The sequence below is a fragment of the Hyaena hyaena genome, unplaced genomic scaffold (assembly GCF_003009895.1).
Source record: "Hyaena hyaena isolate Hyena2069 unplaced genomic scaffold, ASM300989v1 scaffold_171, whole genome shotgun sequence".
NCBI classification, from domain to species: domain Eukaryota; kingdom Metazoa; phylum Chordata; class Mammalia; order Carnivora; family Hyaenidae; genus Hyaena; species Hyaena hyaena.
In genome coordinates, this window is record NW_024080803.1 from 2,026,572 (window position 1) to 2,052,872 (window position 26,301).

Below are 26,301 nucleotides of genomic sequence, written 5' to 3' on the forward strand. Positions count from 1 at the left end.
TCAAAATAAACATGTAAAAAAAACACTAGACGGGTTTTTTTTTTTAATGTTCATTCATTTTTGAGAGGAGGGAGGGGCAGAGAGATGGGGGAACGGAGGATCAGAAGCAGCCTCCATGCTGACAGCAAAGAACCCAACACTGGGCTCGAACTCACAAACTGTGAGATCGTGAGCTGAGCCGAAGTTGGACATTTAACCAACTAAGCCACTCGGGTACCCCAAAAAACACTAGAGTTTAGATGACACAGAAGTTTACATTAGTTTGATGTGTACAGTTTAGCGATTTGACAACTCTATATATTCTGCTACAGGAACCAAATCTTGTGGTGACTTTTTTTTAAAATAAGTAAACTTTATACCCAATGTGGAGCTTGAACACATGACCCTGAGATCAAAGAGTTGCATATTCCACCGACTGAACCAGCCAGGTGCCCCTTGTGGTGACTTTTAAGTGATAAGCACTTTGAAATCTATCTAAAATTAAAGGGTTTTGGGATGCCCAGGTGGCTCAGTTGGTTATGTGTCCAACTCTTGATTTCAGCTCAGGTCATGATCTCATGGTTTGTGGGATCAAGCCCCGAGCCAAGCTTCTGTGCTGACAATGTGGAAACTATCTGGGATTCTCTCTCTTTCCCCTTCTCTCTCTGCTCCTTGCCCACTCACATGTGCTCTTGATTTCTCTCCCCCAAAATAAATAAATAAATAAACTTTAAGAACATTATTTAAAATTAAAGGGCTTTTCATTATCACCTTTAAGTTATTAAATTCAGACTATTTATAACTTATCATAGGGCCTGCCTCTTGGCTTAGGATATTTGAGTAATCATCAGATACTTAAAGTAGAAATTTAGACTTAAAAATACTGTTAATGAAGGCTCCTTGGCACTCTTCTTATCTTTAAAATGTTGTTATGGGTAGGAGGTAACTCAGTGTTATATATAGTGAGATTAACTCCCAGATTAAACAGTGAATATTTTTTTTGGTGAGTGGTCCAGAGCTTTAAGCTACTTTTCTTGTAGTTTGCAGCCCTCTCAGGTACTTTGGCTGCTCTTTCAATAAGGCTGATTATGTGTCAAATTTTGTCTATAGCAGTGGGCAGTACATGAAGATAAGTTGGTTGACAATGTCTCCAGCACCATGCATCCCAGTTTCTATTTATTGTGTGTATTCACTTTCAATAATGTATTTCAAACTGATATTTTTGTAAACACATAAGTGTCTAAGGACTGAATTAGTAATTTAATAAAGTTAATTTGTTAAAAAAAAATTAAAGGGTTTTTCTGAAGAGACATAGCATCAGACTTGTTTTCTAGAAAAATAATTCAATACAGTGTGAAAAATGGATTGTAGGTACACTGTGCTTTTATACTTCATCAACTTGGCTAAGGGGAACTAACTACATTTATTTATTTATTTATTTATTTATTTATTTATTTATTTTAATGTTTTATTTATTTCTGAGAGAAAGAGAATGCGATCAGGGGAGGGTCAGAGGGAGAGAGAGAGACACAGAATCCGAAGCAGGCTCCAGGCTCCGAGCTAGCTGCCAGCACAGAGCCCGATGCAGGGCTCAAATCCATGAACCACGAGATCATGACCCAAGCCGAAGTTGAACGCTTAACTGATTGAGCCACCCAGGCTCCCCACTAACTACATTTACATGGATCCCCTTCCCAGTGTGGTTCCCAGTTAGGCTTAGCTGAGAGAGAGGCTCACACCAGACTGGAAGGTGGAAATGAAGCAGTGGCCATGAGGCTGTGGGTCAGATGCAGGACAGCCCCACTCATCCTCACTGTCTCCCACTCAGCTATCAGCCCTCTTTCTGGGAGCAGAAAGATTTGCCGGTGGCAAATCCACGTCCACTAACATAGGCAGCGCCAGCGCCAGCACCAGCTCTCTTTCCTGAACCCAGGGGAGGTGCCTGGGTTCCCAGACTCCTAAGTAAATCCCCACTGCCACTGTCTACCCAGACCAGGGCTTCAGAAGGGTGCCTTGGTGACTCTTCTCCAATACTCCAACTTTTCCTGCCAGACCCTTACTTCTCTTCTTCTATAATATGCTCCTATAAGAAAATCCCTAACAGTATAACTCTAGTGGGTTTGCTTCTCTGATTGGACCCTAGGTAACACACTGGGTGAAAGTAAAGGAGAAAATGAAGGTAGCAAGGTGTTTTATGCGCTGGGTGCAAAAATGACATCTGGCACAAAAGAGGTTATAAAAAAATACCGAATGGACAGGATAGATGGATGGCCAACCAGTTAACAGCATGAGACAGGGATCCTTCCTTTTGCATATATTGTTGGTATTATTTTTTAATTGAGAAACAACAAAAAATACTAGGCCCGTTTACACCTTTCACATTAGAGTTCTCTGCAAAGTTCTAAATCATGCTACTGTATATTGAAAGCTATCAGGATTATATTCCACAACACATCAACTTAAACTCTGAAAATTACTCCCTATTTCTCTTTATTGTCTCCACACTCAATGTAATACATCTTTCTCAAATTAGTTTTTCCCTCCTGCATCCACTTCTGATTCTTTTCCAGTTTCTATGACAGCATGATGTACAACCACATTACTAGAGTTTCTCTACTGAATGCAAACCATCTGATTTCCCAATGAAGGACACTTTATTATTTCCAAATTTACTTGTTTAACCCTTATCTGATTCCTCTGTGGGTTTTTCCATTGCTTCTTCTAAATTCCAGGCAGGTAACTGATACTTATGTCTTATTTTATTTTATTTTAATTATTTTAATGTTTATTTATTTTGAGAGCAAGCGAGCAAATGGGGGGAAGGTGAGGGCAGAGGGAAAGGGAGAGAGAGAATCCCAAGCAAGCTTGCTTAGTGCAGAGCCCAACGTGGGGCTCAATCCCACAACCTTGGGATCATGACCTGAGCCAAAATCAAGAGTTGGACGCACAACCAACTGAGCCACCCAGGTGCCCCAACTATGTGCTATTTTAATCCTTGGAGTCATTACCATTCCCCAAAGTTGTCTAAGCCATTCAGTGTTCTACAGATTTCCCACCTCCCTTAGATGAGAGTCCTACGACTTTCAGAGCTCAATTACCAGGCTCTAATACTTCATAAGTGCTCAATAAAAATCTCTTGATTTGGTAAGTAAATGTACTGTTCTCTTAGGAATTCCTCAAAAGCAACTTAGTTCTGTTCATTTTTCTTTAATTTTATGATAATAACTAAGTAAGTCAAACACGAGACATAAAATGCATCTCATGTTCAGCTCTTTGTAAGTAGGTAATTAACTGATGAAATGAACAGGCATTTATCCTTAGCTCGACATAATTTCAGCTGCATGAGAACTACCTTAGGCTGTTCCCTGCTTACGTACCTTGAATTGCTTCCCACATGTGGAACACAGGAAATCTTTGCGGTCTGAATGTCGGAGCATGTGGAGACGCAATTTGTCAGGACGACAGAAGGCCTTGTCGCACTCTGTACACTGGTAGATCTTTTCCGAGTGGAAGCTTCGCACGTGTTTTTTCACCTGGCAGTTGAAGACACGAAAAAGTCAGAGGACTCAGGCACCAGAGGAAATGACAAAAGGTGGTTTATCAACACTAGAGGGAGCCAAACGCATTACCATGGATTTTCATCAACCTGGTGGTGTAATCCAATCAGATGTGATTGATAATTGGTCTCAATCACATACAGTATCCCTGTCACAAACAAACAGAACAAGTAGCCAGAAAGCCTTACAAATCTTAACCTTAATTTGTTTGAAGAAGAAGAAGGAAGAGTACTTGCTCAGTCAAAGCCCCGATCACACAAGACCCATTTTTCCTTCTCTTTCTTTAAGATTAAAAGCAGAGTTCCTTTGGATTTAAATGAATCTTGCTAAAAATTATCTGCAGAAAGATAAAGAAATAATTCTTTCTCACTTTTTCCTGCCTCCAACATGTCCAGCAGCAATTTAGTCCCTTTTAGTAATTGGTCCTTTTACATCTTTCTATTAAATCACATTCTGAAGAGTAAAGATATGAATTGAATTATATAAAATACATTACCCATTTATGAGAACAATACAATACCAGCATCATTTCTCCTTAATTGGGACTTATTCCTTGTACTTTAAGGTAACTTAAATAAAGGGATATGACCTCTGCATTCTCTTAGCCATAAATATCCAATGAAGGAGAGCTGTGAATGAGAGCTAAGTAGTCATATCAAAGTATTTCTGTAAGACATTTTGCTTCATTGCTTTTTGAGTCTCTTTTGCCATTAGAGTCTGCCTTAAGCCACTTTTCTAATTGTTTATATGAAGTGATAAAATTACCAAGAGTCCCAACACTAGCAGAACTATGATCTCCTATCATTTGGCTAATTTTTTTAAAAAGAGAAATTTTTCATTAGATATTTATACTTAATTACTCATTGACGACCATAGAACTAGCATATCATCACTTGAAGTCCAAATGAAATCATGAATATTCTGGAATTTATCCTCACCTATTTTGCTCCAGAATATAGTCCAAGGAAGGAGGTCAGTGCTTGACACAAAAGTATATTATATACCAACTTTCTCTTTGTTTCTTTCCAAAATGCATGACCTTAGTAAAGCAAGACAGGTACCACAGTAGTAGAGAGAAAATGTTTCCAGGCCAGGAAATGGGAGTATGTCTTCCACAGGCTCTCTATATTTTATGAGTAGAGGGTACTGGCAAAGATTAAGAAAGACTTTGTAAAAATTATAATCAGATCTGGGTATTTGTTACTTGTATAAAACTTAAATGCTTAAACGCCAATGTCTGATTTGGACAATTGAGGGTCATGATAATCTTTTGTTTATCAAAAGTAGCTTGATTGAAGAAATACTGTTCTCAACGGTAAAGTTCAAAGACAGGATGAAAAGGCAGGCGACAGGCAGTCTCAATTTCCCAAACATCGAAGGGTCTTTAACCAAAGAAGAAAGTGTACGGGAATCTCAGGAGTAGACACTCACCTGGATAAAATCTGGGAATCGTTTCTTACAGGTTGGGCAGGTGAAGTAGCCATCATTGATATGAATGGCCACATGATCCTTCAACAAATCAAGGCGGTCAAAGGATTCTGGGCAAAAAATGCAAGAATAAGTCTTCTGGTCCGAATGGAGCTTCATGTGGCTCTCCAAGGATGCACTGCTGATGAAGCCCTTATTACAGAGATCACAGGTCAGCGGGCAGTTTCCCTCCCGCCCGTGGAAGCGCAAATGTTGGTCCAGTTTGTCCTTTTCACGGAAGGCCTTCCCACATTGCAAACACTTAAAAGGCCGGAAGGACTTCCGGATAAACAGATGCTGAAGAGCTGCATTCTGAAAGACACACACAAATACTATTATTTAGCGAGGAAATCAAGTGCATAAGCAGCTTGCACTTTTATAGAGAAGTAGGAAGATCTCTGCAATCAGACTTTCCGTAAAATTAAACTCTGGCACACACAGTTGAAAGAAGTCTTTCAGGGGCACCTGGGTGGCTCAGTCAGTTAGGCATCAGACTCTTGATTTTAGCTAAGGTCATGATCTCGAGGTTCAGGGTTCACTGGGATCTATGCTAACAGCCCGGAGCCTGCTGAGGATTCTCTCTCCCTCTTTCTCTGTTTCTATCTCTCTTTCTCTCTCGAAAAAATAAACATTTTTTAAAAAAAGAAAGATTTTTCTGGTGAAGACATTTAAAAATGAAGCCAGCCCCAAAGAATTTTACACTGAAAAGACAAACTTCTTTTATGTCTCACAATATTTATAGATACGTGGGTTTGTTTGTTTTTTTAAGAATTTAAGTAACAGCCAAAAAAGCATTCCCAATCAAGGATTTGTATAAAGCAACAAATCCCAGAGTGTATTAGAATAACAATTGAAGATTTAGAAGAAATGATTTGGGATAAGTCATACACGCATGAACGAGGTTGGAGCAAGTCAGCCAAATGTTACTTGCTGAAGCTCTTGAAAAAAAGAATTACAAGCTTGGTTAAAATGTTTAGGGGGAAATAGATATAAAAAGGACTGAAGGGCAGTACTTGCCAGGGGCAAGGGAAGGAGACAATGAATACAGGGTTTCTCTGAGGGTGTTGGAAATGTTCTGGAATTATCGTGGTGATGGTTGCACAACTTTGGGAATATTCTAAGAAACGCTGTAAAAGGGTGAATTTTATGGCATTGAACTATATTTCAATTTAAGAAAAGAAGCTTGAGAGAGAAATGAAGGATACAGATTTATGAACATGTTTGTTCATGATGCAAGATACATGGCATATGTGTATTTGACCACTTCCTACATAGAAAATGCAAAAGACAAGTCCTTAATGTAGCTAGTTAGTTCCACTCGTTAGAAAGCCATGCTAACAAAGTTAAGCTTGTTGCTTTGTTCCCTGTCTAGACAGGGAACAATCTTGCCTTTTTTTTTTTTTTTTTTTTTTTTTTTTTTTTTTTTTTTTTTTTTTTTTTTTTTTTTTTTTTTTTTTTTGCAGTCACAGATCGCACTTCTAATGCTGATTAGCCATCTTGTAAATTCATGCAATTGTTATATGGAATCCTTGTGGAGAGAATATGGATGGATACTCAGTGCAAATTCATCACTACTGCTGGAAAAACAGCTCATGCTCTGCTTAGAGCAGATCGACAGAATCATCTTTCACACAGAGAATTCCAAATCAGTATTTTAGTTATATTATAATGAAGACTCATCCATTAATTCCTCAAAATGCCAGAGTGAAAGCTCTAGAGAGCTATGGGAGGGGAAAATCATCCTTCAAAAAAATATATCTGTGAGTGGGTATGCTGATGTAACTATAAGGGTATAGTAATTGAAGGGTTAATGGAGACCTTAATGCATTATTTGTGCAATGAAAAAAGGACAATAAACCATGCCTAACCCCTTACTTTCAAATTAAAGAAGCAACATCTAAACTAAATTTAATGTGAAATAATCATTCGAGGAAAAGCAAAATAATTATTTTTTATTTAGTGAAAATTCTCAACACAGTTACTAGGTGACAGAAAACTTCCTCTCATGGGGCTGGGAGAGACATTTTACCTACTCATTTATCATGAGTAGATATTTGGAAATTCTGTTGTCTTCCCAAGTTGACTGGGGCTGCTTCAAGACTGCATCATATTTGATTCTCCTTTGTATCCAGATCCCTTGACATAGCTTAGCACATAGGAAGTGTTCAATAAAAATTTCAGAATTAATGAAATGTATTCCATATGAAAATCAAGATGAATTTTTTCAAGGTCCCTTTTATAGTATCTGCAGAGATCTTAAACAGTAGCCCTTTTTCATGTCAGCCAAGGAGCTTTCTTGCACTTTGTTATACTGTTCAGAAGTTACCTAATCTTTTTATTCTGTCTGAACAAATACTTATCTTGCATAAAAGTTTTCACTATTCTGGCTACTTCCAAAACTTAATGGAAATATTGCAAATAAACAAATACTGCCCTGAGGTTCGGACATTCAAGATTTAGAGTGCTTTTGGCAGGTGAGAATCAGTTCCTTTAACCAAGTTCGATAAGGTTTCCAAGGGCAGACACAATGTACAACTGATCTTGCTCCCACTGGGAATTCCATTCCTTTTTGGGGCCAAATCCAGAACTTGGTTTTGTTTTAGACTATTATGCTAATAAGTCTTCTGTCGTTCCTGATTAGCACGAATGTCCTCAGACACTTGATCCAGCCACTGGTCTCCGTGGTCTTAGTTCTGTCCACAAAACCTTGTTCTTGTATTCTTTCTAATCCCTCTGAAGCCATGAAGATCTTATTTCTCTGATCTAATGATCCTCATGCAATCCACACAGTACAGGGCAGTGAAAGTGCTGAAAACTGTCCCCACCCCGACCCACTCACAGGCCACTTGTATCCTCTGTAGTTCAGAGCTATGCTGACACGTATTTCTAGAGGAAACCATGGAAAGTGGCAGCAGCAGCACACAGATGGATCCATTATGGATCTTGGGATCCCCGAGTTACCCTCAGCCAACCACGCCATACTATCTGGTACATAAGGTACTCTAGGGCACCAAAATGCTCTGGTTGCTAAAATCTGGGATGAGGGATTCACCCCACATTGAAATGAATTCCTAGGGGCACCTGAGTGGCTCAGTCAGTTGGGCACCTAACTCAAATTCAGCTCAGGTCATGATCCCAGGGTTGTGGGATCAAGCCCTCTCTCCAGCTCTGCACTGGGCATGGAGCCTGCTTAAGATTCTCTATCTCTTTCCCTACTTTTCCCCTGCTCACAAGCACTCACTCTCTCTCACTCTCTCTAGCTCTCTCAAATTAAAAAATAAAACAAAATCATTGAAAAATTAAAGGGCACCTAAGTGGCCCAATCGTTCGAGCATCCAACTCTTGATTTCAGCTCAGGTCATGATCTCCTGGTTCGTGAGCTTGAGTTCTGCATTGGGCCAGGCTGAGAGTGTGGAACCTGCTTGGGATTTTTTCTCCCTGTCACTCTTCCCCTCCCCTCCACACTCTCTCTCTGTCTCAAAAGTAAGTAAATAAACATTAAAAAAAATTTTTTAATTAAAGAAGTTTAAAAATGAATTCTGAGACAACATTCTTTACAGACAAATACCCATAATGTTTCTCAAGTTTGATATCAATAGTTAAAGGAACCTAAATTATTGATCAATTTTCATATTATTTTGATCTCAACACTAAAAGGAAATAAATCCTGTTTGTTGACTCTTTTTTAAGTTTTATTTTTATTTTTGAGAGAGAGAAGATAGCATGAGCAGGAGCGGGAGTGGGACAGAGAGAGAGGGAGACACAGGATCTGAACCAGCCTGCAGGCTCCCAGCTGTCAGCACAAAGCCAAATGCAGGGCTCAAACTCACAAACCGCAAGATCATGGCCTAAGCCAAAGTCAGACGCTTAACTGATTGAGCCACCCAGATGCCCTTGGTTGACTTTTTTAAGTAGGCTCCACACACATGGAGCCCAACTCCAGGTTTGAAGTGACAGCCTGAGATCAAGACCTGAGCCAAGATCAAAAGTCAGATGCTTAACCAACTGAGTCACCCAGGCACCACTGTTTATTGGCTTTTTAATTAACTAATGTCCTTTTAACTTTTCTCTGTTTTCTACCTGGCTCTCAAAGGCTTTGGTGGGCTAGCCAACATGTCTCACTCTCCACTGTCCTTCAACTGGCACCCTACTCTAGGGTCAAGCTATCCTGTCACCATTCCAAGCACATGCCCATGTGTTGACCTTTGATCCTAATGCCACCGTCCGCAGAAACAGCCTACCTTCTTCCTGTCTCTCTCCCAGATCGTTTAAATCTCACATCATCTATGAACTAGTCCCTGACTCCTTCCTCTTCCTTTCGACTTCCTCGCTTCCCAGTATTGATAAGAATCACTGGCTACACTTTTAAATTTAGCACTCAACTGTAAGCCACCTTACAGGGCCATTATCTCCCTAATTAGACTGTAAGCTCCTAGTGAAAGGACTCATGTGAAAATTGTATTGTGTCCCCGGCACAGTGCTGAGTATATAGTCAGATCTCATGACCATCCCACAAGTCATTCAAATTGTTGTAGAGCTGGAAGGGACCTTGGAGATGGCTTAGTCCTATCCTTCATTTTGTGTAGGAGGAATCTGCCGCCCACAATTTATTCACTGACCTATCTGAAGATCAATTGTTACTCATTAACTAATTCGCATTCACTGTAGCAACCAAATTGTAGTTTCCACCAGGATTTAGCAAGTAGAGGTTGCAAAGAATAGCAGGTCAGGCAAACACTTAAATAACATTCTGTTACATGAGACACAGGAAACAAACCTACCTGCAGCTCCAACTGAGCAGGCAGCATTAGAGGAGAGAAAAATAGTTACATTACCAATTGGATTGGAAGACTTCCCTTCAGTTGGTCATTACCAATCTGGATAGAAAAGATGAAAAAATATATAGCCCTACTTTTTAGAATGTGTGAAAGGAAAAAAACAAAAGCTCAACTAAGACTGACCTCCAGAAGCCACATGCACATGGCTTTGACACAAGGAACCAGTCACCCAATCACTGAAAAATACACGTATGGTTATAACCACACTACGCTCATGCAACCACAACTTCACTACACATGTGGGCTTTGGGATTTTTTTTTCCTTCAAAAAAATTAAATCTGGTAAGCATTTCTCTGGACTTAGTGAAAAGTCAGAATGGCCAAAGCAGAAAAGACAGTAATTGAGCAAGAGAGTAAAATGCAGACTGGGAAAAAATACAGAATGACAGATGGGAGGGTATACAATCATAGCATTTTGCCTTTCTGGCCTATATTTACCTATGTTGACATATCCTTTTGAAAGAATATACACGGAGCCAAGGGTGTTATGTGTTTCCATCACAGGCCCCTTAAAAAGGGCTTACATAGCTGTAAGTATTCAAATGTACTTTTACATGAAGGCATGGACTAGACTGTTTTTCAAGGTCCCTTCTAGCCCATAGGCAAATAAGAAGACCGAGATAAATATAAGCTACACGTAGGCAAATGAAAAGACCAAAAGAAACACGAGCTCAAACAATCATCTATCTAGAAACTGTAAAGCCTGGGAAGTTATTAAAAACAAACAAACAAACAAAAAGAAAAATCCCCCTTTCTATCCACATATAAAGTACAATAAAAGTATACACCCTGCCGCCGCAGACAGGGTGTAAGAGATTGTTTTCTGCATGTAAACTGGGCAGCACGTGCACTTATCGTGTTCTCCACATGCATCCCCTGCAGCAACCAACTCAGAGTCTGAGGCTACCTGTGAAATAAGACTAACGCACGTTGGACCTGGAAGCCAAGGAGGCCCTGTGGTCACATGGTCTAAAGGCAAGACACAGGCCACGGAAGTGAAGCGCTGGCCAACTCCCGCGCCTGGCGCCCAACTTCAAGCTGTCCTGGTTGCGTAAAGCGCACCTGCCATCTCAACGCGGACACAGGTCCCTCTGCACTGATGAGTAATGACACTTGTCAGTCTTCCCTTGGAAACTGTAGACAACCAATTTCATCTACCCGAAATTAACCAGAGAGTTCTCATTATTATGACTAAACGGACTTATTTCCAATCTGTGAGTTTAAGGATCCAGAGCGCAGTCCTGTTTCGACTATTCTTGTCCAGAAGCTGCCAAAAGCCAGGCTTCTGTGTCATTACTAAACCGACGGGATCTAGGACCAGCCATTCCAGCCCATCATAGGACACGAAGACATTGAGAAATAATTAATACATTCTTCTGAAATAAGGGAATCAAGCGTGTGGTAGGCTAGATGCGGGATTTCAAGGTGGACGGTGAACAAGTCAGGAAACGCGGCACCTAGAAAGCCAGGTGACTGGAGGAAGGGCAGCACCTCGCCAGGGAGGAGCTGTGCTCCCCACTTACTCGGATACGCTTGGCTCTGCGCATGTCATCGGCCGTCAGAGAGCTCTGGGTGGGCAGCGCACTCTCCTCCTGCTGGGGCTGCAGATGCAGGCTGTGGGCCTCTGGCTCGTGCTCCAGAGAAGGCTGGGTGTCCTGTGGCAGCGGCGGGATGGGGAGAGCGGTCTGCTCTGGTTGATCCAGCCCATTCAGAGTTGCTGGCTCAGCCTCGTCAAACTGCTCCTTCGCGGAGAAATGTAGCAAGTCCTGAAATTGCAATAACCGGGAATTATTTCCGCACCTAGGTAGAGACTCATGCTACAGAGACCGTCAGCTAAGATTTAGAGTTGCTGCATAGTTTTTACATGACTAGAGTCATAATGCCCAGAAAAAACAAATATTCTCCTTCTGGGAAAACCATCCACAGGCTGTAAAAACTAGGAGATATTCCAGATTGCTTCATGAGGAAAGGACTCTAATGGGAGAACTCTTCTGGAATACGATCATTTTAACTGTTTCAATGGATTAAACAGGGTCCCCCAGTAATATCTCTGGAAAATCTCAAATCTTGAGGGCAGCAATGTTGGGTTTTTCTTGTAATATTCAAGAATATGTTCTTCTTATGTAGTAATGGAGTATTACTCCTCAATCAAAAAGAATGAAATCTTGCCATTAGCAACTACATGGATGGAACTAGAGAGTATTATGCTAAGCAAAATGAGTCGGTCAGAGAAAGACAAATATCATATGACTTCACTCATATGAGGACTTTAAGATACAAAACAGATGAACATAAGGAAAGGGAAGCAAAAATCATATAAAAACAGGGAGGGGGACAAAACATAAGAGACTCTTAAATATGGAGAACAAAGAGAGGGTCACTGGAGGCGTTGTGGGAGGGGGATGGGCTAAATGGGTGAGGGGCATTAAGGAATCTACTCCTGAAATCATTGTTGCACCATATGCTAACTAACTTGGATGTAAATTTTAAAATAAATAAATTATTTTAAAAAAAGAATATGTTCTTCTTGCCTTTCTCCGGTCACCTGTTAACGAACAGGCAGCAAAGCACTGGCATGGCACGAGCCTCAGCCTCTGGAGGGTGTTTGTCCTGAAACCTGGGAATGGCTCAAAGTCCCCTAAGCAAGCATCTGACAAGGAAGGAGGTCATCCCTCGCCCAGTACCTGTGTTGTATCATCACACTTTTCTCCATTTTCACTGGTTATTTCCAAGCGGATAAATTTTGGAGGGCGCCCTGGCCGTCGACCTGGGCCAAATCGCCTCTTGCCTCGTCCCCTCCCTCTGCCTCTTGTTCTGGGGACAAAAGATTGGGTTATAAAGAGTCATGGTTACACAGTTCTCACTAACAAATATTTCCCTTGGTGGTCCTGATGAGCCCCACATTTTGATTTCTCCTCATTTTATTACTTGCCCTGATTCTTTTTTCTAATAGGGACAATCATTTTGGGTGGCTCAGTCGGTTAAGCGTCCAACTCCAGCTCAGGTCATAATCTCATGGTTCGTGAGTTCCAGCCCAGCGTTGGATTCTGTGCTGACAGCTCAGAGCCTGAAGTCTGCTTTGGATTCTGTGTCTCCCTCTCTCTCTGCTCCTCCCCAGCTCACGCTCTGTCTCTGTCGGTCTCTGTCTCTCTCTCAAAAACAAATAAATATTTAAAAAAGATTCACAAAGGGCACCTGGGTGGCTCAGGTCATGATCTCACAGCTTGTCAGTTCAAGCCCTGCATCAGGCTTTATGCTGACAGCTCGGCCTGGAGCCTGCTTCACATTCTGTGTGTGTGTGTGTCTCTCTCTGCCCCTCCCTCACTCGTGCTCTGTCTCTCAAAAATAAATAAACATTAAAATTTTTTTTAAGATTTATATATTATATATGCCCATTATCACACCTTAAAAAATCTGATAGTTGCTTGGTATTATTAAATCTAGTCAAAGTTGAAATTTCCCTAATTGTCTCAAATTTCTTTTTAACAGCTACCCGACAAATTTCTTTATCTACCATGTGTCACACCCTGTGCTAGGCAATAAAGACAAGTTCTGTGTGTCAGTTCTTACCCTCAGAAGTCTAATAGAGGCAGCAGGCACATAAACCAAAAATCACAGTGTAACATAAAAAGTGCTATAATCGGGCCATGAACAGAGTTCTAGGGACACCCAACAGAGAATGACTCAACTCTCACTATGTCCTCCACCCACCTCAGACATTTACTCCCAAGGTCATGTCCTAGACCTCGTTATCCTGGGTAAGTGCAGAGTCCCTACTCCCACCAGCTCCATACATCGTCCACTCTAACGGTATCTCTAGCTTTCTAGCACACACCCTCAAATACCTGGACTCCACAATCCTATCTTACCACCACCTGCAATCTAGTCCTTGTCACCCATTTGCAGTCTTCAGTCTTCTTGATGTTTTCCCTCCCTTCTTTCCACACATAAACTGCAAAGTCGTTCGCTGTCAGCACTCCCTCGTGTATGCTCTTGATTGCCATCCCTGCTGCTGCCCCATCACTTTTGCCATGTTGCACACACTTGGCGAAACCACCACACTGTGCAATCCAATTCCCTAGCGGCTCTGCACTGACATTATTGCAGCAAACGAAGCTGGGAAATGACCCCCAGCCTGCTAGTGGTCTTATTTTAATGTTATGACCACAAACCTCAAACAAGCTCTTACCTTGCAGGCAGTCATGCTGGACCTGCCTAGAACACTGACTTTCCCACTGTCCTAAATGCCTTGTGGCACCATCTCTTCTCTTTGCAAATCTTGTAAAAGCTGGCAACCCTACATCTGTCCCATCACCTCAGTCCAACACACTCTCATTCTTGACCTGAACTGTTGAACTAGCTTCTAGCTGGCCTCCCGTCTACATTCTTGCTCCAATGAAAGCAAAAGCGACATTTTAATTTTTATCCAGCGTGACATTTCAGCACATAAATTCACATCATATATCCCCTGATCAGAACCATTTAAGACTTGTTATCATGCTTAGAATAAAATCCAAATTTCTTACCATTACCCACAAGACCTACCTGGTCTGGCTCCCGCCTACCTTATCCTGTATGATTCTCTCTGATTTATTTCTTTCATACAGCGGAACGAAACCTATGATTTAGTTTGATGAAGGAATTCTACTTCTGAAAGTTAGTTTGCAAATCACAGATGCAGAGTGTGTGCTATCTTAAGAATTCCTGTCCCAGAATCTCGAGTTAGGGGAGATTTAACTGAGGGGGAAGGATCTCCTATTGCTGGGTGCTCTGGTCATGCTGGAAAAGAAGTAAAAAGTAACGGGCACCTGGGTGGCTCAGTCAGTTGAGCATCTGACTTCAGCTCAGGTCATGATCTCACTGCTCATGGGTTCGAGCCCTGCATCAGGCTCTGTGCTGACAGCTCAGAGCCTCGAGCCTGTTTCACATGCTGTGTCTCCCCCTCTCTCTGCTCCTCCCATGCTCATTCTCTTTCTGTCTCTGTTTCTCAATAATAAATAAAAAATGTTAACAAAAAATTTTTTTAAATGCTTTTTTATTTATTTCTAGGAGAGAGAGAGAGAGACAGCGTGAGCAGGGGAGGATCAGAGAGAGAGAGGGAGTCACAGACTGAAACAGGCTCCAGGCTCTGAGCTGGCAGTCAGCACAGAGCCCGACGCGGGGCTCGAACCCACGAACTGCGAGATCATGACCTAAGCGAAAGTCAGACGCTTAACCGACTAAGCCACCCAGGCGCCCCAACAAAAATTTTTTTAAAAGGAAGTAAAAAGTAAATGAGGATGGGGTGGGGAAAAGGAAATGACAGATAAGAAACTTCCCTCAGTGGTGGCACCTAGGTGGGTTCAGTTGGTGAAGTATCCAACTCTTGATTTCAGCTCAGGTAATGATCTCACGGTTCATGAGTTTGAGACCCACATCAGGCTCTCTACTGACAACACAGAGCCTGCTTGGGATCCTCTCTTTTCCTCTCGCTGCCCCTCCCCTGCTCTCTCTCTCTCTCTCAAATAAACATTTTAAAAAAGAAGAAGAAGAAGAAGAAATTGCCCTCAGCAGCCCACCTGATTACCTGTCTACACAGAGAAACACATAGAAACACTCGTTACTTTACAGACAATATGGAAATGAAAGTGGACCTTTAAGAACTGAGTTTGTGAAACTTTTTCCTCATTATACCTGCTAAACACATCCAGTTTTTCATCATGGGAATTGAGATGCTGTTGCAACTGTTCTGAGCTTATAAATCGGCGGTTACATTCGTAGCAGGGCCAATTCTTCTCTTGCTCGCGAAGAACTGTAGTCACAGGAGAGAAATCATAGAGGCTAATGATCAATAGACAGCAATAAAACTCAAGTACCCAGTATCTCCAACACTCATCTCACAGTAGCCCAGTGTTCATAAACACAGTGTCTGCTGTTTGCATTTCTGTTTTGCTATAAAACCAAAGGCTACAGTTTGACAAAGAGTAGTTGTTAGGATCTTATCTTTTTCTATATTTATGTATGACGACAAAAAATAAACTCTGTCACACTACCCTTTGCGACCTCCCCAACAGACTGACACACACACACACACGCACGCACACACACATACAACCTCACCACGCCAGACAGGCAGAAAGTGCTACCATGGAAATCTGTACTCAGATAACTTAGTGATTCAGATCAGGTTTCATAATATGAAGGCATATTTTGGCACAAAAAAACTTAAAAGCCAATGCTCAATAATAAAATGCTACAGTATCTACTAAAGATCTACTAAAGTTGATTATCTGCACACCCGATCCCAGCAATTCCACCCATGGATACACACCCAACAAAAATATACACATATGTTCACTACTAAAAGACACGTATAACAATATTCACAGTGGCACTTTTCAAATTAGCCAAAAACTGGAAACATCCCTGCTGCATCATAAAGAATTTGGCTGGCTTTTATCCCTGGTTTCTGGCAAATAACCTCTAAGTCTTTGGACTTTCCCACGTAATAGGGGTGTTCTTATAATTCATGGTGGTCTTTGACCATACCTGAGTTTCTGCTAATATGACTCAGGATGGGGGCTGCCTGTGCCAGAAAGCTGAACCATGTGATTACAGGGTTGGGGCTTTGAGCCAGGTGATAATCAGCCAGGGAGCAAGAGCCCGAGAGTAAGTTCAGTCGTGCACCCAATGATTCTATCAACCATGCCTATATCATGATGCCTCAATAAAAACTCTGCACACTGAAGCTCAGCAGAGTTTCCCTGGTTGGAAATCATTTATCAATGTGCCAAGGAAATCACATGGCCTAGCAAATTGGAAGCTTCATATTTGGAACCCTCCCAAACCCCACCCTAAGTATGTCTTCATTTGCCTCGTCCTGATGTGCGTCCTTTATAATAAAACTGTAATCCTAACTATAGCACTTTTCTGAGTTCCGCAAGTCACTCTGGTAAATTATCCAGTCTAAGGAGGTATTAGCTCCCTAAACTTCAGTTAGTTGGTCAGAAACGCAGGTAGCATGGGAACCCCAAGCTTGCAGCTAGTGTCTGAGGTGAAGAGAGTTTTATAAAAGACTTGGCCCTTAACTTGCAAAACGTGACCTAACCCAGTGTTAGAATTGCACCGTGCAACCTAGATCCTCATCTACAGCTAAATAGATAAATGAATTGTGGTATATTCAGAGGATTAATGAATTACAATAATATACAACATTAAAGATAAATTGCACAAATAAATGTTGAGCAAAATATTCCCAGACACATTGTATGTATTTGTATAATTCCATTTATACAAAATTTGGTAACAAGCATATTATATCTGTGGTATTAGAAGTCAGGAGATCCAGTGCACTTGGGAATGAAGAAGAATTGGAAAAAGGCACAAGGGACTACAAGGGTATAGGTCGTGTTGTGTTTCTTGATCTGAGTGTGGGTTACACAGGTATGTTCACTTTGTGAAAAATTCATCAGGCTGTACACTTATGATCTGTGCACTTCTCTGTATGTAAATCATACTTCACTAATATTTACATTAAAAACAAAGACAATGCCTGCCTTGCTAATGTCCTCAGAGATGATTAAATCTAGATAGAGATCGTCCTCTGGTCTAGGTTCTAATTTAGTATTTGGAGGCTTTCATTACATTAAATACTGTTTTCCAACACCCATGAAAGAAATGTAAATATGTCCCTGTCATTTGATCCTAGAATTAGACAGGGATGTGTAGCTGGAGAAAAACAAAACAAACACTACTGGAATATCATTAAATATATTGAGGTAGAAAAGTTGGAGATTGCATAATGATGTAATATATACAATTTAGAATTCATATAGAAAATAGAAAAAAAGTCCAACCACCTTTTCTCTCTTCCTCAGAAATGTCATGAATTTTCTGGTTCACAAACTCAGCATAGGATGCAGCATACCACACCTGCAAGAACCAAGTACATCATCAAGAACTAAAGGACATCACCAGATGTTCTGTGCATGCTTAAATTCTTTCTCCTGCTTACATAAAACAATTCAGGCTTTCCCACAACCCATGAAAAACAAACAACAAAAAGATCGCACTGGCAGCCAACCTCTTTCACACCAGATGGTCAGTCAGGAAGCTCACGTGCCAAGACACACTCACTGTGTGTTTTCTTTTTCCTTTTTAAAAAATTGTTTTTGTTATTAGAACAACTTCACAAGAGATAATCTTAATAGTCTCTTCATCAAAATAAAGCATAGCCTCTTCTGGTTGTTTCATCTGTATGTAAACACGGGTTTTCACAGAGCTGGAATCATAGTGACTTTCACCCCAACAGGTCACCCACTGGCTCTTGCTGGGTTTACCAATGATGATTTCAAATGCTACCACACTCTCCTGAGTCTCCTCCTCCCTCCTACCCCACTGGCTGCTTCTTCTCAGTCTCCTTGTCTGGCTCTTCATTCCTAAGCTTCCTCAGAGCTTAATCCAAGTCCAGGGCCTTCTTATTTTTCTTTAAAGTGATCACATCTTTCCAACCAACTCTATGTCAACACCTCCCAAATTAATATCCCTATCGCAGACCCTCCCTCTCTGTTCCCTTTATATACATTCTATGCCTACGTGGTATTTACCATGTTTTACAAACAGCTCAAACTTAACATGTCCAGAACTGAATTCTAGATACTTCCCACCCCCACCCCTGGCCATCTTTCCATCTCAATAAATACACTGCCTTCCAACCAACTGCTCAGACTTGAAACCTAAAAAGCATCTCATATTTCTAAGTGTCCTTCTGTCATCTTTAGCAAGAGCCGTGAACAGCTCAAATGTTCTCCATCTCTGCTTCTCCCACCAAGATGCATGCCAAGATGCTCTCTTGCCTGTTGTTCTAAAGCCTCCCCTTTTCCACTCTTGCTCTCTCCAATCCATTCTTGACACAGGAGCAGAGAAGTCTTCTTAAAACAAAATCAGATTTCGTCATTCCCATGCTTAAACGGCTTCTCGCTCATAAAGATCTGACATGTTCGATGACAGTCCCTAAGTGACCCATGATCTACTCCAGGTCTTCTCACTCTCCCTTACTACCTTCCAGCAAGAAGGCCTGCTTGCAGTTTCTCCAACAGGCTGAGGTCTTTCCCACCCCAACCTTTGTCCTTGCTGGTCCACCATCAGGAGTGTTGGGTTCTTTCCCTCTGCCTCCCCGAGTCCTTGTACAGCCCTAGCTCCTTCCCGTTCCATAGTCCCCAGCCTACTTATCATCTCCTCCACCGAGGCCTTCCCTCTCCAGCATTTCTAAGTTGGCTCCTTTCCTGCTATCTGCTCTTTCTGTACCATTTGTTTCCTTCATAGTTCCTACACTATTCGATATTACAGTTGACCCTTGAACAACAGGAATTTGAACTGCATGAGTCTATTTATACACAGATTTTTTTATAGTAGGGTACTGTGAATGCATTTTTCTTCCCTATAATTGTCTCTTTTTTTAATACTCACTCATTTATTTTGAGAAAGAAAGAGAGAGAGGGAGGGGCAGAGAGAGAGGCAGAGAGAGAATCCCAAGCAGGCTGCATGCTGTGAGCACAGAGCCCGACGTGGGGCTCGATCCCATGAACCTGCAAGATCATGGCCTGAGCCAAAACTAAGAGTCAGACACTCAACCAACCGAGCCATCCAGGCACCCCGCCATGATTGTCTTAATAGCATTTTCTTTACTCTAGTTTGTTTTCTTGCAAGAATACAGCATATATTACACATAGTATACAAAATGTGTGTTAATCAATGTTTATGCTATTGGGAAGGCTTCTAATCAATGGTAGGCTATTAATAGTTAAGTTTTTGGAGAGTCAGAAGTTCTGTGTAGATTTTCAACCGCCTACAGGGTCAGCACCCCTAATCCCCACTTTGTTCAAAGTTCAACTGTATTTGCTGATTTACATCTTTCTGCCCACTCCCCTCTAGAACACAGACACCAGTCTGTCTCTTCTTAGTGTCTGAAACATAGTAGGAGCTCAATAAACTAAACACCAAATGAATTAATCATGTACAATTGTTATGACACACTATTTTAACTATATGGAAATATTTGAGACTTCGTTTTTAATTGTGGAATAATATTCTACTGAGTCTGTGTTTTATAATTTGCTTGACCATGACCTGCAGTTGGATTTTGGGCCTATCATTTTGCTGTTATAAATTCTACCCTATTCCATCATTTCCAAGATGTATATTTTTCCTAGTTTAACATCTCAGACCATCTCACTGTCCATGGTATTCTGCAATTACTGCCGTGACGTAGCCTTCTTTCACAACCTGCTTGTTGCTCCTGTACCATCATGGCCATACTCTTTGCACTGTTCTCAACTCATTCAGTTATGTGCCTCACTGGCACTCTATGACTTGTTAACACTTGACAAGAAATGCAAAAGAAGGTAAAAAACAAATTGCCATCTCCCTGAGAATAAATAAAGGAAATGTCAAAGCAATGGAAGGCTGGTGTGATCACCTTGTAGAACCTCTATAAATATATCAAACATCAAATTGTCAGAAACTTCCTACTGACTTAATGAAAAACCACCTAACTTCCAAAGATATGTATTTTAAATTGAGTGAAAAGACATATGGGTTCAATCAGTGGGAAACCACGGGATCAAAACTTGCATAGAAATGCCATCAGTAGTTTGGAAAAATATCCAAGAGGCAACAGTGGATTGTTTAAAAAAAAAAACAGTACAGCATCATGAACACCTTGATGGCACAGAAGACAACAGATAAACAAAACACAAACATCCATGACAAAGTAAAACAGTGATTCTGTTTTTTAAAAAAAGGTTACAGGTGCCTGGGTGGCTCAGTTGGTTAAACATTCAACTCAATTTTAGCTCAGGTCATGATCCTGCAGTTCATGAGATTGAGGCCCGAGTTGGGCTCTACACTGACAGCTCAAAGCTTGCTTGGGATTCTTCTCTATCCCTCTCTCTCTGCAACTCCCCGTCTCTCTCACTCTCTCTCACTCAAAATAAACAAATAAACTTAAAAAAAAGTTACACTGTACACAAAGGCAGTTTATTCCTTAACCAATTTTTTGCTTAAATGTGCCTTTTTAAGTACACAGAAATGCAATAGGATTTCAAAATTATCTCTAAATAAGCCTAACACACCTCCTGCAATAAGTAGAAAATTACTTTTTTTGGTGATAAAAATCAGCACTATAACATAGCTTAAAGTAGCAGCATATTTTTTCTTAATGGTGTATAAAATAATGGTTCATCTTCAAGTCCTTGGTGTGTGAGTCAGTGAAACACGGCATTACAAAATTAGAATGTATCTAGCTCTATCTTTGTTTATAATTATTTCCTCAGACTAATTTTCAAGGACTGGATTTACTCAGCCAAGAACATTTTTACTACACACTGCCAGAAATATCCTATAAAATATTGCAATTCTGTAACAAATGTCCCTATTTTTTAAACCCTCACATTCATTGTACTACATCCATTTATTTTTGCTAATTTAAATTAACAAAAACAGTAACTCACAGTCATTTTAAGGGTTTTATAATTATCAACATTGAAAAATAAATTTTTAAATATCTCTTTACTAGTGATTCCTCCTCCAAATAAAGTCTATTCCTGGTATTCAGTCATGTGTCCATGTGGATACCAGAAAGGTTAGAGGTGTTTTCTCTGTTTTTAATCTTAAACCTTTTAACGTGTATTACAAATACTTTTCCTACCCTATCACTTCCTTTTCATCTGTTTTTTGGTTATTCATTACACCGATATTTTTATTTAATTGTTTCCGCCTATATTGACCTCTACAGCTCTAATGATTTAAGAGAGAAAATAATCTCCCCTCCTCAGTCAAGAAGAATTCACTTAGGTATCAAAAATTTATTGGGATAGATGATGTGAGATATGAATCTCCTTTCATATATTTCCTTTGGGGTTAATGGATCATCTAGTAGATGGTTTCAAAGACACAGGTTTTGTATACTTTTGAACAAAGTCTAGGTCTTTGTTCTCTCCCTAAAAAGGTATCTATTTCTCACTCTTACTCCATCGAACCACTGTGCAATTCAGTGTTCATGTACTGATAAAATCATTTCTCACCTCTTTTTCGTTTATATCAGGAATTTTTCCTTAGAATCACAGTGGGATTTTCATTATGTCATCAAGAGTTAATATTTAGACAAATTCCTATAGTTCTCCCCAAAAATATATTCCTGAAATCAGAAGTCAGTGCATAGAAATCTTTGGGTAAAATGAAGTAATCAGGTAAAGAGATCTTGCCTATACAAATTTGATTTCATAAGATCTCCTGTTTCTGGCCAATTCTTCAGAGGGTATAAATGATGTTAAGTGACCCCAAATTTAATCACTCCATCATAAACACCAGTCTGCTCCCCAAACACAACTGCCTCTTTCCCCCTGGGCCAAAATCTTAGTGTAGGCCTTGAACAGACCCCAAAGTCATACACTTTTCATTCTGGTTTTTTTTTTTTTAATGTTTATTTTTGAGAGAGAGATGACAGAGTGTGAGTCGCTGAAGGGCAGAGAGAGAAAGGGAGACGTAGAATCTGAAGCAGGCTCCAGGCTCCAAGCTGTCAGTGCAGAGCGTGATGTGGGGCTTGAACCCACGAACCATGAGATCGGGACCTGAGCCGAAGTCGGATGCTTAACTGACTGAGCCACCCAGGCGACCCTGATTCTGTTTTGTTTATGGAATTATCACAGATGTACTGTACACGGCAGGTACTCAATAAGTAAGTAAATTCTAAGGAAAGGAACATTTTTATAGGAATCCCACTTCAGAGAAAAAAAAATAAGAAGAAAAGCATGAAACAATCACTATTCCTGACAAAGGTAGCATGGCCCCAGCACTGTACCTTCAATTCCTGTTTGGGTTCTACATTCTTTATCGTTGTGTAATACACATGGTGGCCATATTGGTAAGCCACCAGGTTCTGCTCCAGGTGATTCTGGGCTGGACGTACGAACATCATCCAGTTACACAGGGTCTCATCAGACAATTCAAACCATAGGTCTTCATGTAAATCTCTGTCTTTTCTGTCCCCTTTATCAAGAGAAACCTGTAACCAAAGAGAATGTAAAAAGCCACACCACAAAACAAACAAAACTTTTAATATCCATTACTGTAATGATATACAAAACGCTGCTCCTTAAATTAACCACGTATCCTGATTCTTCTTTTTGTATCCAGAAAGACACAGGAACTGTGTCTTGCCAAATGTAAAAGGAAAAGGACATTTTCTGAGAATTAACTGGCAAAATGTTAAAGTTAACAATCTCGTTGTATAGCTTAAGTTGATGCTTCATCATCAACTAACCTATCAAAAAATCCTGTAAATAAGCCAGGAAACGCAAGCAAAATACTCTCTAGTTCCTTACGAGTTACTTACTTTAGGGAATCAACTGCATTCATTTATAATGAGTAGCCTAGGGGCGCCTGGGTGGCTCAGTCGGTTAAGTGCCACCAACCGACTTCAACTCAGGTCATGATCTCATTCATGGTTTGTGGGTTTGAGCCCCGTGTCAGGCGCTGTGCTGAAGCTCAGAACCTGGAGACTGCTTTGAATTCAGTGTCTCCCTCTCTCTCTGCCTTCCCCACCCTCCCGATGTCTCCCCCCACCCCGCCCTGTTCTCTCTCTCTCTCTCTCAAAAATAGACATTAAAAAATTATAATGAGTAGCCTAGTGATACGTATTTCTCTTTACAAAGTAATATTCTTTTTTGGAGATCTTAAGCATTCACCAAAGAAAACCTCCCCATGACAACAGCTGATTTCTCAAAAAATACACCCCAAATATTCTCCCTTCCTGATGCTACCCTTTCTTGGTTCTCCAGAGTGGCTCTCCAAGAAGCAGACAGATCAAATGTAAAGAACAGAGAACAGTATCAATACACTTTAATATTAGGTGAACTGTTCGTTAACAAAAGCTTCAATAGGACAGGCCTATTTCAGAAACTGAAAAGTAGTTTTCCTGTTTTAAGGAGAACTACGAAGTTAAATAAAACATTATGTTCTAAGTATGTTTCCTTAAAACACAGCAGATGACACGAGTCTATGTAAAGTTAATTTGAAGATGAAAACAAAACGTTGTCAGAGCTCATATTGAAGACTAAATTGTGCCCCCACCAAATTCATTCATTAAAGTCGTAACCCTTCGTATGTGATTATATTTGTTGGAGTTATGGCTTTTACAGAGGTAACTGTTAAACAAGTTGATTAAGTCATAAGAGTGGGTCCTACCCCAATCTGACTGGTGTCCTTATAAGAAAAGGAGATTGGAGGGCACCTCGGTGGCTCAGTTGGTTGAGCGTCTGACTTTGGCTCAGGACATGATCTTGCAGTTTGTGAGTTTGGGCCCCACATTGGGCTCACTACTGTCAGCCTATCGGCACAGAGCCTGCTTTGGATCCTCTGTCACCCTCTCTCTGCCTTCCCCCACTTGCACCCTCCCAAAAATAAATATTCAAAAAGAAAGAAAGAAAGAAAAGGAGATTGGGAGACATGGAGAGACACCAGGGATGGGTGCGCAGGCAGAGTAAAGGCAGAGGGCACAGAGAGAAGGGGGCCATCTGCCAGTCAACGAGAGAGGCCTCAGAGGAAACCAACCCCACCAGCACCTGGATGTTAGCCTTCCAGCCTCCAGTGCTGTGAGAAAACAAATTTCTGTTCTTGAAGCTCCCCAGTCTGTGGTATTTGTGACAGCAGCTCTAGCAGACGACACAGCCCCTAAGAATGCCACCTCTCAGAATAATGCCTGAGGGGGCGAAAACTGCAATCTCCTATTTATTGGTGAGGGAGAAAATGTTTCCCTTCCAAACAAATTAAGCAGAGAAAGAAAAATACTAGCAAACAACTGCTATGGAATTAAGTTATGAGAATCAGTAGGAAAACACGTGCCCCTTTAAAAGTTATTAAGAGCAAGAGTCAACTACAATAAAGCAGACATTACCTTCAGATGAATGTAACAGTCTTTCAGTTCAGACTCCCTGACGAGGGGTCCCTCCACAGGGCCAAACTGGGTGCGCTTGGGAATGCGCCTTTTGGAGAACACCCCTCCGAGGAACCTGTCGATGTAGAGGACCAGGGGGAGGCTCGCTCGCGCTCTAGTGAGCACAGGCCGGTTAGGGATCGGATGCAAGGGGCCGTGCTTTGGGCATACTGAAGAATGAGCGTTATTACACTCCTCACACCCTGCAAAAGAAAGAAAAGCTTAAAGTTAAATTCCTCAACACCATCTGATTTCAGGTAAAAGTTCTAACCTGAACCCCCGCCCCCCCCCCCCATCTAAGGCTGCAAGCCAAAATTCAATTAACTCCTACAAGTATACTACCCATTCAATTGTAAAATGCTAGCTTTCATAGACCATAGACCAATAAAATCCTGTCCCTGTCCTCTAAAATCAGGCAGAATTCGCTTGTGCCTGCCAAAAGTGATATATAGGCAGTGACTTATTTCTGCACTGGAGATTAAGTCACATAGTAGCCCACTAAATTTACAAATCAATTATAACAGTTCCGAAAAGAAAAAAAAAAGAGCTTATTATGATAAATGCTGCAGAATCTGATGAATCAAAAGGTAAATTTTACAGTATGTAAATTATATCTCAGTGAAGCTATTTAAAAAACCCTGACAATACCATTTTACCAGTTTCCTCAAAGGGAGTCATAGAGGTCTCATTGTCTGGGCATGTCTAACTCAACAGAAACAGCACTGTGCAGAGTTTGAGATTTCAATGCATATTGTGCAAAGATAACGCTAAGATGAACGAATTTAGCATTCCATCCTTCATTCTCTTGAATGAGAGTTAGCCCAGCCCAGACAGAGCACATCTCCAGCTCCTTCTAGGAGTGACAACTTTGCACTCAGCACCTACACTCACTCCTTCTTTCCCAGTGGTACCTATTTGTATGCTAACTGCCAGAAGTAGATGTAAATGGCCACACACAAAACCGAGAAGAGTGCCTGGACCACACAGGCATCCACACTCATGACCCTTAACCACATTTAATTAACCAAATGTCTTTCACACACTGGCTAGGCGATGACCTGGCTTAGGAAATAGGTACTTTCCATTTCTACAATTCTCCAATAATGGAGAGTTACTTTGTATTACTATTTGTAAGATAAAGTAACTTTATGTATATTTGACTAAGGAGTTGCCTTGAAAATTTATGGATTCAAGGAAAAAGAAAACGAGGAAGTTCTCTACTGCACAGAAGGTCCCAGAAGAGACACCGTGTGTCCACAAAGTTCTGAACAGCCTAAGTGATCCAACTAAATGAGATAAGAGCTTCGCTATGTAAGCACGAAAATTGATGAAAAGATGCAATGGTTTGGTAGGTGAAAGCAGGAACCCACCCATTCTCTCCCAAAGCAGGCAGTGCAGAGAGGCAGGGAGTGTGGTGGTTAACTGGGGTCACGCTGGAGCCAGACCACCTGAGTCTGAATCCTGACTCTCGAAACAATTAACATGACCT

At 40.9% G+C, this 26,301-nt stretch overlaps 1 protein-coding gene across 1 annotated transcript in view; it reads right to left on the minus strand.

Annotated features, from left to right (window-relative positions):
• The window catches only part of PRDM10 (PR/SET domain 10), a 103,057-nt gene that overhangs the window by 19,459 nt on the left and 57,297 nt on the right, over positions 1–26,301 (minus strand). Inside the window, exons 6-13 of the mRNA XM_039240259.1 lie at positions 24,774–25,015; positions 22,680–22,883; positions 17,680–17,752; positions 15,515–15,632; positions 12,526–12,655; positions 11,365–11,607; positions 4,968–5,315; positions 3,357–3,512 (exon numbers count right to left, since the gene is read on the minus strand). Coding sequence (XP_039096190.1) covers positions 3,357–3,512; positions 4,968–5,315; positions 11,365–11,607; positions 12,526–12,655; positions 15,515–15,632; positions 17,680–17,752; positions 22,680–22,883; positions 24,774–25,015 — 1,514 coding nt within the window. The remainder of the gene's footprint in view (positions 1–3,356; positions 3,513–4,967; positions 5,316–11,364; positions 11,608–12,525; positions 12,656–15,514; positions 15,633–17,679; positions 17,753–22,679; positions 22,884–24,773; positions 25,016–26,301) is intronic.